The sequence below is a fragment of the Nerophis ophidion genome, linkage group LG01, assembly GCF_033978795.1.
Source record: "Nerophis ophidion isolate RoL-2023_Sa linkage group LG01, RoL_Noph_v1.0, whole genome shotgun sequence".
Lineage (NCBI taxonomy): Eukaryota > Metazoa > Chordata > Actinopteri > Syngnathiformes > Syngnathidae > Nerophis > Nerophis ophidion.
In genome coordinates, this window is record NC_084611.1 from 36,110,611 (window position 1) to 36,123,759 (window position 13,149).

The 13,149-nt window shown below is 39.3% G+C and overlaps 1 protein-coding gene across 2 annotated transcripts in view; it reads left to right on the forward strand.

The window, feature by feature from the left end:
• The first annotated feature begins 5,759 nt into the window (after positions 1–5,759).
• The window catches only part of LOC133553540 (pikachurin), a 131,803-nt gene continuing 124,413 nt past the window's right edge, over positions 5,760–13,149 (forward strand). For both annotated transcript variants that reach the window (XM_061901854.1, XM_061901865.1), the window contains exon 1: positions 5,760–6,268. In XM_061901854.1, the coding sequence (XP_061757838.1) occupies positions 6,163–6,268 (106 nt within the window). In that variant the 5' untranslated portion in view covers positions 5,760–6,162. The remainder of the gene's footprint in view (positions 6,269–13,149) is intronic.

Consider the following 13,149-nt stretch of genomic DNA (forward strand, 5'->3'; position numbering starts at 1 on the left):
CCAAAAAATATGGTACATTAATCCAGGTGGATCTCTATTACAATCCCCAAAGAGGGCACTTTAAGTTGATTATTACTTCTATGTGTAGAAATCTTTACTTATATTTGAATCGCTTGTTTATTTTTCAACAAGTTCTTTGTTATTTTTATATCTTTTTTTCCAAATAGTTCAAGAAAGACCACTACAAATGAGCAATATTTTGCACTGTTATACAATTCAATAAATTAGAAACTGATGACATAGTGCTGTATTTTACTTCTTTATCTCTTTTTTTCAACCAAAAATGCTTTGCTCTGATTAGGGGGTACTTGAATTATAAAAATGTTCACAGGAGTTACATCACTGAAAAAAGGTTGAGAACCACTGCATTGGAGGACATTTAGACGTTAACTGTCTGTACAGCTTTGCACAAGTAAACTCGCAGTAAGACTGCTTGTAGTAAAACTAATACTGGAAAGTATTGATGCAAGCCGATATAATCAGATACTTGTGCTTTTATGTTGATATTGGACCGATATGTGATATCACCTGTAGTGAGCTTAATAAGGTAGTTACATTTGGGAGGCCAAAGACATAGGCACACAAGTTCCATCCATCCATCCATTTTCAACCGCTTATTCCCTTTTTGAGGTCGGGGGGCACTGGCGCCTATCTCAGCTACCATTAGGCGGAAGGCGGGTTATACCCTGGACAAGTCGCTACCTCATCGCACAAGTTAAGTTAAGTTAAAGTACCAATGATTGTCACACACACACTAGGTGTGGTGAAATGTGTCCTCTGCATTTGACCCATCCCCTTGTTCAACTCCTGGGAGGTGAGGGGAGCAGTGAGCAGCAGCAGTGGCCGTGCCCGGTAATCATTTTTGACCATTTAACCCCCAATTCCAACCCTTGATGCTGAGTGCCAAACAGGGAGGTAAAGGGTTCCATTTTTTTAGTCTTTGGTATGACTCGGCCGGGGTTTGAACTCATGACCTACCGATCTTAGGGCGGACCCTCTAACCACTAGGCCACTGAGTACCACAATTATTAACGGTTTGTCTGCGTTAGCGCTTATAATGACAATATCCCTAAGACTTGGGTAATATTCAAGCAGCAAACGGTAACTGGGGTATTGTTGCCGCTATTTGGATGTTTTTGTTTTTTTATTTTTATTGATGTAATAGAGGACCTTCTGAATTGGCTCCATTGTAAGCAGACTTTTATTTACAAGTTAGAATGAATTGAAAATATCAATATTTTGTCTTGTCCTTTATAATAATTGTGAATTAAAAAGTGCAGTTTCTCTTTGAGACAAAAACAGCAAAAACTGAATTTTACTAACACTATTTATAACTGCTCTTGTAGTTTCAAGTACAAAATATTTATTACCGTTTCTAATATTTGTCATTTTTAGTCCATCTTTTGCATTGGATGTCATTATCAAGCAGGTGGCTGTACCTAATGTTAAGCCCTGTTCCTACACAATGTTCAAGTTTGTCCAGTAGATGACAGCATTGAGCTGATGTACGACACTACACAACACTTCAATGTTTATTTACTGCTGTTGTGCTGCTACTGTACTTATGCATTCTCTATTGGAATTATAAATTGGTTAAATGGGTTGTACTTGTATAGCGCTTTTCTACCTTCAAAGTACTCAAAGCGCTTTATTATGACTATTTACTGTAAAAAAAACAACACCCATATTTTCCAATAGAAAACTAACAATCATATATGGTCAGGGCATTTTTTTGTATTTCATTTAGAGTCCCAAAAAGGTTGTTTTTAACATTATGAGCTTACTATTGGAATTTGAACCTCTTAAATAAAACACAATATTTTCAGAGTAGTTATAGATTTGTTTACATTTATTTTGTAATGTATTATATGTAGTTTCAAATGTTTAATTTACACCCGCAATGTAAGAGCTATGTCGAGCGCTTGTGTCAACGTGCACTGCATCACACTGGGAGCTATTTTAAATCCATCCATCAGTTTTCTACCGCTTATGCCTTCCGGGTCGCGGGGAGTTGTTGGAGCCTATCTCAGCTGCATTCGGACGGAAGGTGGGTTACACCCTGGACAAGTCGCCAACTCATCGCAGGGCCAGCTATATTAAATATGTTGAATAAAAAAATACTTGATATTGTGATATTTAATTATGTTTACTGAGCAATATTTTATATATACTGTAATTCAATACACTTATTATGGCACACACTACACATCTGGATCAAGCTCTGCACTATGGACAATTCAAACACAATTCATGATGATAAATATAATGTTAAAGTAAATGATACTGAAGTAAAAAAAACATTTTGCAATGACTAAAATACATGTCTTATTTCAATTTCATTGAGAGTCATATAAATGTATTATCAAACTGTGATACGCGTACCACTAGTCGTATTTAAAAAACGGTTATTTTTCTACATTCAAACACAAAGTAATTATTCAAACTGTGTGTAATGTTACAGCGTCCAAATATACTTGTTAAATAACACCTCTCCTTTGCTGTAATGAATACTTGGGCCTACTATGTTACTGTATTTTAATATCAGTCATTATGGTAGAACTTGGAGAGCCAAATGTTTTTTGAGGCGGTGAAAAAAGTTTAAGATCCACTGATGTTTTTTTTTAACACAGTTAGAGTTAAAGTACCACTGGGTGTGGTGAAATGACCCTCTGCATTTGACCCACTCCCTTGTTCCACACCCTGGGAGGTGAGGGGAGCAGTGAGCAGCAGAGGTGGCCAGGAATAATTTTGGGTGATTTGTCCCCTTATTCCAACCCTTGATACTGAGTGCCAAGCCAAGCCAAATATTTCTAAATATGCTTATAATTATTTGGTAATATATTTGTTTATTATTTAATCGTAAATATTGGTTTAGTTTTGTGAATCTCCAAGCATTCACACATATAAGATTGTACACCAAAAAAAAAAAAAAAAAATCTACTCATTATTCCACCGCAAAAGTTTGGCGCGCTCCACTGCCCCACAGTTTTCATCTGATCGAAACCGTTCCAGTACCCAAACGTTAGCCTCAACTAGGAATCATGAGCTCCCCCCCCCATTTTTTTTTTTCAAATTTTTGAAATATCCCAGATTACACAGAATTCCGAATTTTAAGGGACATTTTTCCCATTGAAAATGAATGGGCCATTTTTCGAACTTGCACAGTTTCCACTTTTCTCAATCGATTCAAACCAATCACACACTCATCTCACCTTGGACAATCAAACTACCACTATCAACGTTTGAAATAATTCCAGGAATTCACAGAATTCTCGGTTTTCTAAAGCCTTATTTGACCTCTTCCTGGAAAGTTTTCACAGTCCACATTTTTCAACCGTTTTTGGACCATTCCACCTTTAAAAAATTATTCTTAGTTGGGACAACAAATTTTATCTTTTTTTTTTTTTTTAATTTCTTTTTTCCCCCAAATTCCAGGAGTTCCAAAATACCAATTCATACTACGTCAACATTTTTCAAAACTTTAAAAAATTCCAACACCAACCCAATCATATCATCCGGCACAATTGTGGTATTGTCGATATTTTCAAAAATTCCCGAATTTACCAAATTTCAAGGAAATTCTTATTCAAAGAATGAACGTAATCATAGTTCCACAATTCCCTAAATTCTCATTATTTTTTTATTTTTTAAACCCGACTGCGACCTTTCAACCATCCACAACACTACTCTTGCCATGTATCAAATGTTTTTCCTTTGCCCAAATTCCCAGTTTTCCCAGAATTTCCGGTAAATTTCCCCCCATTGAAAATGAATGGACATTATACAAACCTCTTCATATCCCACATTTCTCAACCGATTCGAACCGTTCCAACATCCACACACTCCACTCTTCGTGGACATTCAAGCCAGAATGTTTCCAGGTCCCGCAAATTCCCTGATTACCCCTAATTACCAGTAACTTGTCTCCCATTAAAAATGATTGGGCAAACCCAGTTGGCCCTACTCTCGCTATTCATATATAGGTCAGCTGACCCACTCCAGCTGACCCATACAGAAGTTGGCATCCCTGAAGTAAAGAAACGGGAACAGAATGAAGGACATAACCAGGATTCCCCAGCAAAAACGGGAAGGTTGACAGTACAAACATCTCCACATCCCACATTTCTCAAACGATTTGAACCGTTCCAACATCCACTCACCCTCGGCATTCAAGACTGCATTTTTTTCTGGTTTGGAAAATATTCCCATTACCCGTAATTACCAGGAATTTCCCCCTATTGAAAATGAATGGACATTATACGAACCTCTCCACATCCCACATTTCTCAAACGATTTGAACCGTTCCAACATCCACTCACCCTGGGCATTCAAGACTGCATTTTTTTCTGGTTTGGAAAATATTCCAATTACCCGGAATTACCAGGAATTTCCCTCCATTGAAAATTATTTGGACAATATACAAACCTCTTCATATTCCACATTTCTCAACCGATTCGGACCGTTCCACCATCCACACACTCCCCTCACTGTGGAAATACAAGCCTTTATGTTTCCTTGTTTGGAAAATGTTCTGATTACCCTGAATTAGGAGGAATTTCCCCGCATTGAAAATGATTGGGCAAACCCAGTTGGCCCTACTCTCGCTATACACATATGGGTCAGCTGACCCACTCCAGCTGACCCATACAACATTTCCGTACTTTCCTTAAGTACGAAAAGATGATCAAAATGAAGGACAAAAACAGGATTTCCCAACAAAAATGGGAAAGTTGGCAGTACGAACATCTCCACATCCCACATTTCTCAACCGATTCGTACAGCCACTGACCCTGGGCATTCAAGACTACATGTACGATTGGTGTGGAAAATTTTCCGACAACCCGTAATTACCAGGAATTTCCCCCCATTGAAATTTAATGGACACTATATAAACCTCTCCATATCCCACATTTCTCAACCGATTCGAACTGTTCCAACATCCACACACTCCACTCACCCTGGACATTCAAGCCACAATTTTTCCAGGTTCCGCTAATTCCCTGATTACCCGTAATAAGAAGTAACTTTTCCCCCATTGAAAAAGAATGGGCAAACCCAGTTGAACCTACTCCCGCTTTACACGTATGGGTCAGCTGACCCACTCCAGCTGACCCATACAGCAGTTGGCATCCCTGAAGTAAATAAACGGGAAGAAAATGAAGGACAAAACCGGATTTCCCAGCAAAAACGGGAAGGTTGACGGTACAAACATCTCCACATCCCACATTTCTCAACCGATTCGTACATCCACTCACCCTGGGCATTCAAGACTGCATGTTTCCTTAGTTTGTAAAATTTTCCGATTACCCGGAATTACCAGGAATTTCCCCCCATTGAAAATGAATGGACATTATACAAACCTCTCCATATCCCACATTTCTCAACCGATTCGAACCGTTCCAACATCCACACACTCCGCTCACCCTGGACATTGAAGCATTTGAGTTCCGCTCACGTAAATCAGCGGTTCGGTGGTTCGCGCACATCGGAATAGCAAATTTCATTTGATAATACTGTCGTTAATTAACGGAATATTCCAATGCCTTTTTTAGTTTGATGTTTTATTCCTTTTTTTATATATAGAAGGTGTGTGTGTGTAGGCGTGTGCGTGCGCGTGCACCTGTGTGTTGTGTGCCTGCGTCAAGACGTGCGCTCCATCTGTGTGTCGAGTGCACGGATTAGAGCCTTATTATCCTCTTAAAGCCCTAAATGGCTCTACGTTCCTGCACTTGGCTGTTCGTGTCATCTGCTCGCTATAAGCAGCCAGTCGCCTCACGAAAGGTAACCACTTGTGTAAAAAAAAAAAAAAAGAGTAAAAAAAGGAGCATGCCCACTGTGCTTGCGTCGACGCTCATTACGCACAAGGTGTCTCCTGGGTCCCTGTGCGCGCTGCCGGCGTGGGCACACGCATGTCTCGTGTGTCCGTGCGTGGAGTGACCATCCCACTGATCTTTCGGACCCTTAATCTGATCAGTGCCACCCAGGAGCTGGACACGGCTGAGCATGCACGCTGCATCTTTTTTGTCGGAGAGAAAAACCCACTTGCACAACTTCATTGTTCTTCTTTGTTTAAAGTTAACTCAGCGACTAGGCTTTGGACTTTGGAGAAAATGAACATTTGAGTTTTTGTTTTGTTTTGTTTGTTTAATTGAAGGTGAAGACATGGAGACGAGCTGCAAAGAGAGGACGTTAGTGCACTTTGTTGCCTTTGCAATGTGCTTGCTTGCTGTCTGTTGTGCTGCAAGGAGGTCCAATGTGAGGCGAGCTGGTGAGTTCAACTACTTCACATTTAAACTATTTTTTTGAACTCATAATTGTCCATACTGTACATCTTTTATTGATTTGCAATACAAAAACATTTATCAGCAGGTAAGATATAAATTATTAGGCACTTTAACCTGCACAGCACATCCCGTCTATCCATCCATCCATCTATCTTCCTCCCTTATCCGAGGTCGGGTCGCGGGGGCAGTAGCCTAAGTAGGGAAGCCCAGGCTTTCCTCTCCCCAGCCACTTCATCCAACTCTTCCCGGGCGATCACGAGGTGTTCCCATAATCACTAATAATTTACCAAAGAGAAAACACATGTTTTATTAAATAACATTATTACAGTATTATTTATTCTGGGATAATAGGACATGACGTTTATATTAGGGGTCGTGTTATGATTTTTTTTTTTTACACACTTCTTTGTGGTCTACATCAGCGTTTTTCAACCACTGTGCCGCGGCACTCTAATGTGATGTGAGATACAGTCTGGTGTGCCGTGGGAGATTATATAATTTCACCTAATTCGGTTCATTTTTTTTTTTTACAAACCACTAATTATCCATATATTAATTTTCTACCGCTTGTCCCTTTTGTAGTCGCTGAGGGTGCCGGAACTTATGTCAGCTACATTTGGGCGGTAGGCGGGGTACACCCTGGACAAGTCGCCATCTCATCACAGGGCCAACACAGATAGACAGACAACATTCACACTCACATTCACACACTAGGGCCAATTTAGTGTTGCCAATCAACCTATCCCCAGGTGTATGTCTTTGGTAATTATAATCCGTAAATAATGTGCCGTTGTTGAGTGTCTGTACTGTTTCGAGCTCAGCAGAGTAACCGTGTAGTACTATTCCATATCAGTAGGTGGCAGCCGGTAGCTAATTGCTTGGAAACAGCGGGAGGCAGGGTGCAGGTAAAAGGTGTCTAATGCCAGACCAAAAATAAACAAAAGGCGAGTGCCACAAAAAAAAGGCATTGAAGCTTAGGGAAGGCTATGCAAAACAAAACTAAAACTGAACTGGCTACAAAGTAAACAAAAACAGAATGCTGGAAAACAGCAAAGACTTACAGCATGTGTAGCAGACATAGCGTCCACAAAGTACATCTGAAATGAAAATGTCAATTAACGTCTCCACAAAGGACGCACAACATAAATAATCTTGTTTACCAAAATAAAGCAGATATGGATAATAGTGCTTAAAGGAAGACATGAAACTGCTACAGGAAAATACCCCCAAAAAAAGACAAAAAGCCACCAAAATAGGAGCGAAAGACACGAACTAAAACACTGCCCACAGGAAGACAGCAGAAAACTCAAAATAAGTCACAGCGTGATGTGACAGGTGATGACAGTACACGTACTTTGAGACAAGAGCTATAGTGATGCATGCTTGGTTATGGTTTAACGTCATATCCAACAATTGCAAAAACAACTGTTTTTTTTGTCAATATCGACTACGGAGTTTCATTTTTTTTAATGATTTCTGCTGGTGGTGTGCCTTGGCTCAAAAAAGGTTGAAAAAAAACTGGTCTACATAATATGTAATGGTGGTTCTTTGGTAAAAATGTTGCATTGATGATGTTTTACTGGCGCTTTCTGACCGTCTCTTGTGGGCGGTCTTATTTACGTGCCTCCACTTTAACTGCGTCTTCTCCCAGTCAGCCATGTTGGAGTTTTTAGCGCCTCCATATGGAGTCTACTGAGAGATATACATTAGAACGCTACTGTATATGTGCTGCTTTTGTATTAGAAATGGCAACAGCAGAGGATGCATGTGCATGTGCGAGCCAGTCTTCCCCACAGCGTGAGGATATAGACAACAAAAAGAAGTAATTAACAACAGCGCAAAGCACTTGGCGTGAATTTCTACCATATATTGATAAGCCACTGATGTCTCCGGTGTGAAAGAAGGACACAGGACGGAGAAAATTCAAAATGGCTGGTTTAGAGGAAGTATGAAGAAAGGCAAGATTGTTTTATTTATATCGCTGGTTTGATTTCAAATTTTCAGGAGTTCTGCGGATCCCAAATACACAACAACAGGTACCAATAGGTAAGAAAAGTTGGTTTTGTATTACAGGTCCCCTTTAATGCAAGTTATTTTTATCATAACATTTACCCCCATGACCTTCTTTAAAAATATATTGCTTTATTTTCATAATACAACAACATTTCAAAAAGACAAAAAAAATTCACTTTATTTGTGAAGATTTGACACAAACAAGAAAATACACAAAATGTGTTTTCAAAAGGATTTTCAATTTTTTTTCCCGAAAAAAAAAATATTAATGACTAAATTTGATAAATTTCATCTTAAATTTAAAAAAATGTGACCATACTCTCGTAAAATTCCGACTTTTTTTTCAAAAAAAACCCCAAACAAACGAAAAACAGCTTATTGTGTTAAAAATAATGTTCTTGAGAGACTTACACATTTTTCTTTAAAAAAGAAAAAACTTAACAACTAAATTCGAAAGATTCCAAAACCCTGACTATTTGTATTTTCTCGAAAATATTTTTTTTTTCTCGAAAATAATCCGGCTTTTTCGGTAAAAAGACTGTTCTCTTGAGACTCAAAACATGACAACATACCAACGATAAAAACGTAACATTCCACCTTTAATTTAAAAAATATGACTATATTCTTGTAAGATTGCAACCTTTTTCTAAATAAAAAAATATACAGAAAAATATACCCCTTGTGTTAAAAAATACTGTTATGGTGAAACTCAGACATTTTTCCTAAAAACATACTACAGACACTATATTTTAAAGATTCCTTCTTGAATAATAATTGTTATACCACAACTATATTCTTGTAAGAATCCAACTTTTTTCGTCTTTTTTTCTAAAAAAATTAATGCATCTTTTTGTTTTAAAAACTCAGACATTTTCTAAAAATAAATAAATAAATAAATACTACGTGCTAAGGATAAATAAATAAAAATATTGCGACATTATTAAAAAAAATGTGACTATATTCTGGTAAGAGTCCAACTCTTTTCTTGAAAAAAGTGTCAACAAAACTGTTCTTTTGAGACTCAGAACACTTAAAAAAAGAGTAAATTCAAAATATTCCACCTTTTATTGGCAAAAAAAAAAAAAAAATCTATATTATTGAAGGATATCAACCTTATTAGGGACGGCGTGGCGCAGTGGGAGAATGGCCGTGCGCAACCCGAGGGTCACTGGTTCAAATCCCACCTAGAACCAACCTCGTCACGTCCGTTGTGTCCTGAGCAAGACACTTCACCCTTGCTCCTGATGGGTGCTGGTTGGCGCCTTGCATGGCAGCTCCCTCCATCGGTGTGTGAATGTGTGTGTGAATGGGTAAATGTGGAAGTAGTGTCAAAGCGCTTTGAGTACCTTGAAGGTAGAAAAGCGCTATACAAGTACAACCCATTTATCATTTATCCTGGAAATAATACAAACTGCTTTGTTCAAAAAACAAAAAAGGAACATTTCAACATAATTGTTTTTTTCCACTGTGGTCCTTCGTACTATCTCCTGATCAATTTTTTTTATCATACAATAGTTCTTCTTGCTCCTGAAAAAAAACATAAATAGGACATCAGCAAGTTTTTTTGGGAAATGATACAATAAAAGTGGACATTTTTCCTGACCACTCGTTGCTACATAAGCTGCATTTGTTGGCCACTATAATGCCCTTCCCTTTGTCTGGGAAACATGGAAAACAATGGACAGGGAGAGTTGGTAGGAGCACCATACTTACCTATCATTCTCCACAGTCCTGGTATCTTTTTCTAATATTCTGTATATTTTATATAGCTACATGAAAATAATATTACATCCGATTGTTCGACACACAATGCTAAATACGTGCTAAATAATATTCTTTCTGATGGAGTGGTTTAGTACTTTGCTGTAAGTCACACCAGGTGTGTGGTGGGAGTGTATGATTATGAATAATGACTAAGTGTGAGCAGTAAATACACAAAGAAAGAAAGCGCACAACAACAACCACAACAACAACCACAACAACAACAACAATGTGTCCCCTGAGGCACACACCGGCTGAATGTTAGCCTTCTTTGTTATCTTGTCACCCTGACGTCTTCGTCTGTCCTACTTGTCCCGCCCATTTCCTCCATCTCTTTGCATCACGTCTCGGCGGTTTGATCCCCCCGGGCTAAAGCGGGCCACACACACACACACACACACACACACACACACTCACACACACACACACACACACACACACACACACACACACACACACACACACACACACACACACACACACACACACACACACACACACACACACACACACACACTCTTGTATGGTTTACCTTCTTGAGACCTCTGAAAAATGTCTACCTCTTGGGTAGACATTTTTGATATATACATATTATCCAAACATAAAAAGGTAAGTTTTTATTTATCTCTTTTTTTTCAAATTTTTTGTTTGTTATTGGTTTTTAATCTTCATTATTTATTTTGCTATTACAGTATGTCCCGATATACATATTTATTTATTTATTTGTATTCATTTTGGCCATTGGGGCACATTTCAATTTCTTACACACACTTGTTATTACATATGTTGACCAGAAGGGGAGCACTTCCAATTTTTACACACACTTGTTATTTCATATGTTGACCAAAGGGAGAGCGCTTTTCAAAACCGACACACTGTCAATTTGGAAAATCCCTTCTTTTTGGTACCACCCTCATTTTGATAGATTTCACCACCAGGTGTGCAAATGATATCTCTATTTTTTGTTTTTTTGTAACGTGCTTAAGGCCGGTGACAAACGAGTCTTGGACCACATATGGCCTCTGTGCCGCACTTTGTGCAACCCAACTGTAGAATCTAACTGTTAATGGCCACCATAGTCTTAGTACCAAAATGGATTTGTTCCTCCTATGTGGGACGCGGGTTGTCTTACGTCAGCACCAGAAGTCGTAAAATCAGCTGTTCACCTGGCGCGTTTTTTTCGGGGATGAATATGGAAGTCCTTCTTTAGCCGCAGTCTCGTTTCATGAAACAATGTTGCCTTTGCACCTGTCAATGTTTACTTTTTTATGCACAATAAACCAACAAAAAAATCCTGACTTTGGAGCAATGTTCACAGATCTAGTATTTGCCTCTAGTAGATGCAATGGTTTTCCGTATTTGGACCGTGATATGGAAGGTACTTTTCCCTTGTTGATGTCTCAAGAAGGGTAGAAATACAAGAATACACACACACACACACACACACACACACACACACACACACACGATGCAGGGTCCAGGCTGTCCTCTGCCACTCGTTGACATTTCTACTTGTTTTGTGGCAAAGGGGGATTGGAACGAGGTGGGGTGGGTGGGGTGTCCACATGAATCACATCAGTCCGCCCCCCATACCCCTTTGCTCAGGTGATAGAAGGGTTAACGGCGTCTCCCTTTCTCTATCTCTCCCTCGCCCAAGGTGGTTATACTTTCTCCGGCACCTGACAGCTTTAATCTCCCTTAAAGTAAGACGCTGAATTATTTATGGGAGTCATTTAGTCGCGCTCGATACCGTTATCTGGGGGAACGCACTCCCCTAATGTGTCTACACTTGTATGGAAACAACCCGGAATGTGTGCAAATGAGTAGTGAGGGGTGTGAAAAGGAAAAATTCCACACTCTACCCCCTCTGGCACAACTCTTTTGTTGTCTCTTAAACGTGATGCTGCTGATGCTTCCTGACCATAACCTGCAAGAAAGGATGTGAATGATTTCAAGAAATGGTTATAAGTCTAGATCAGGGGTCAGCAACCCAAACTGCCATATTGGACCAAAAATACAAAAACAAATCTGTCTGGAACCGCAAAACAAATTTAAAAGCCATATTACATACGGATAGTGTGTCATGAGATATAAATTGAATTAAAGGCCTACTGAAATGAGATTTTCTTATTCAAACGGGGATAGCAGGTCCATTCTATGTGTCATACTTGATCATTTCGCGATATTGCCATATTTTTGCTGAAAGGATTTAGTAGAGAACATCGAAGATAAAGTTCACAACTTTTGGTCACTAATAAAAAAGTCTTGCTTGTACCGGAACTAGCAGACAATGTGCGCGTGACGTCACTGGTTGTAGAGCTCCTCACATCCTCAAATTGTTTACTATCATAGCCACCAGCAGCTAGAGCGATTCGGACCGAGAAAGCGACAAGTTCCCCATTAATTTGAGCGAAGATGAAAGATTTGTGGATGAGGATAATAAGAGTGAAGGACTGGAAAAAAAAAGGTGAGGGCACTGAGAGCGATTCAGATGTTATTAGACACATTTACTAGGATAATTCTGGAAAATACCTTATCTGCCTATTGTGTTACTAGTGTTTTAGTGAGATTATATGGTACCTGAAAGTCGGAGGGGTGTGGCCACGGGTGTGGGGACCGCTAGTGTCTCTGAGGGAAGCCACCCAGCTGCAGCAGGACGCAAGCTCCGTTGATGTCTACGGTAAGAGCCGACTCATTACCACAATTTTCTCACCGAAACCTGCCGGTTGACATGTGGTCGGGATCCATGTTCGTTTGACCTCTCTGTTCCATAGTAAAGCATCACCTTCGGGAATTTTAAACAAGAAAACACCGGCTGTGTTTGTGATGCTAAAGACACCCCTCCGACTTTGAGGTATGACTATATAATCTCACTAAAACTCTAGTAACACAATAATCAGATAAGGGATTTTCCAGAATTATCTTAGTAAATGTGTCTGATAACATCTTAATCGCTCTCACTGCTCTCGCCTTTTTTTTTTTTTCACTTCTAGTGCTTCGCTCTCACTTTCCTCATCCACGAATCTTTCATCCTCGCTCAAATTAAAGGGGAAATCGTCGCTTTCTCGGTCCGAATCGCTCTCACTGCTGG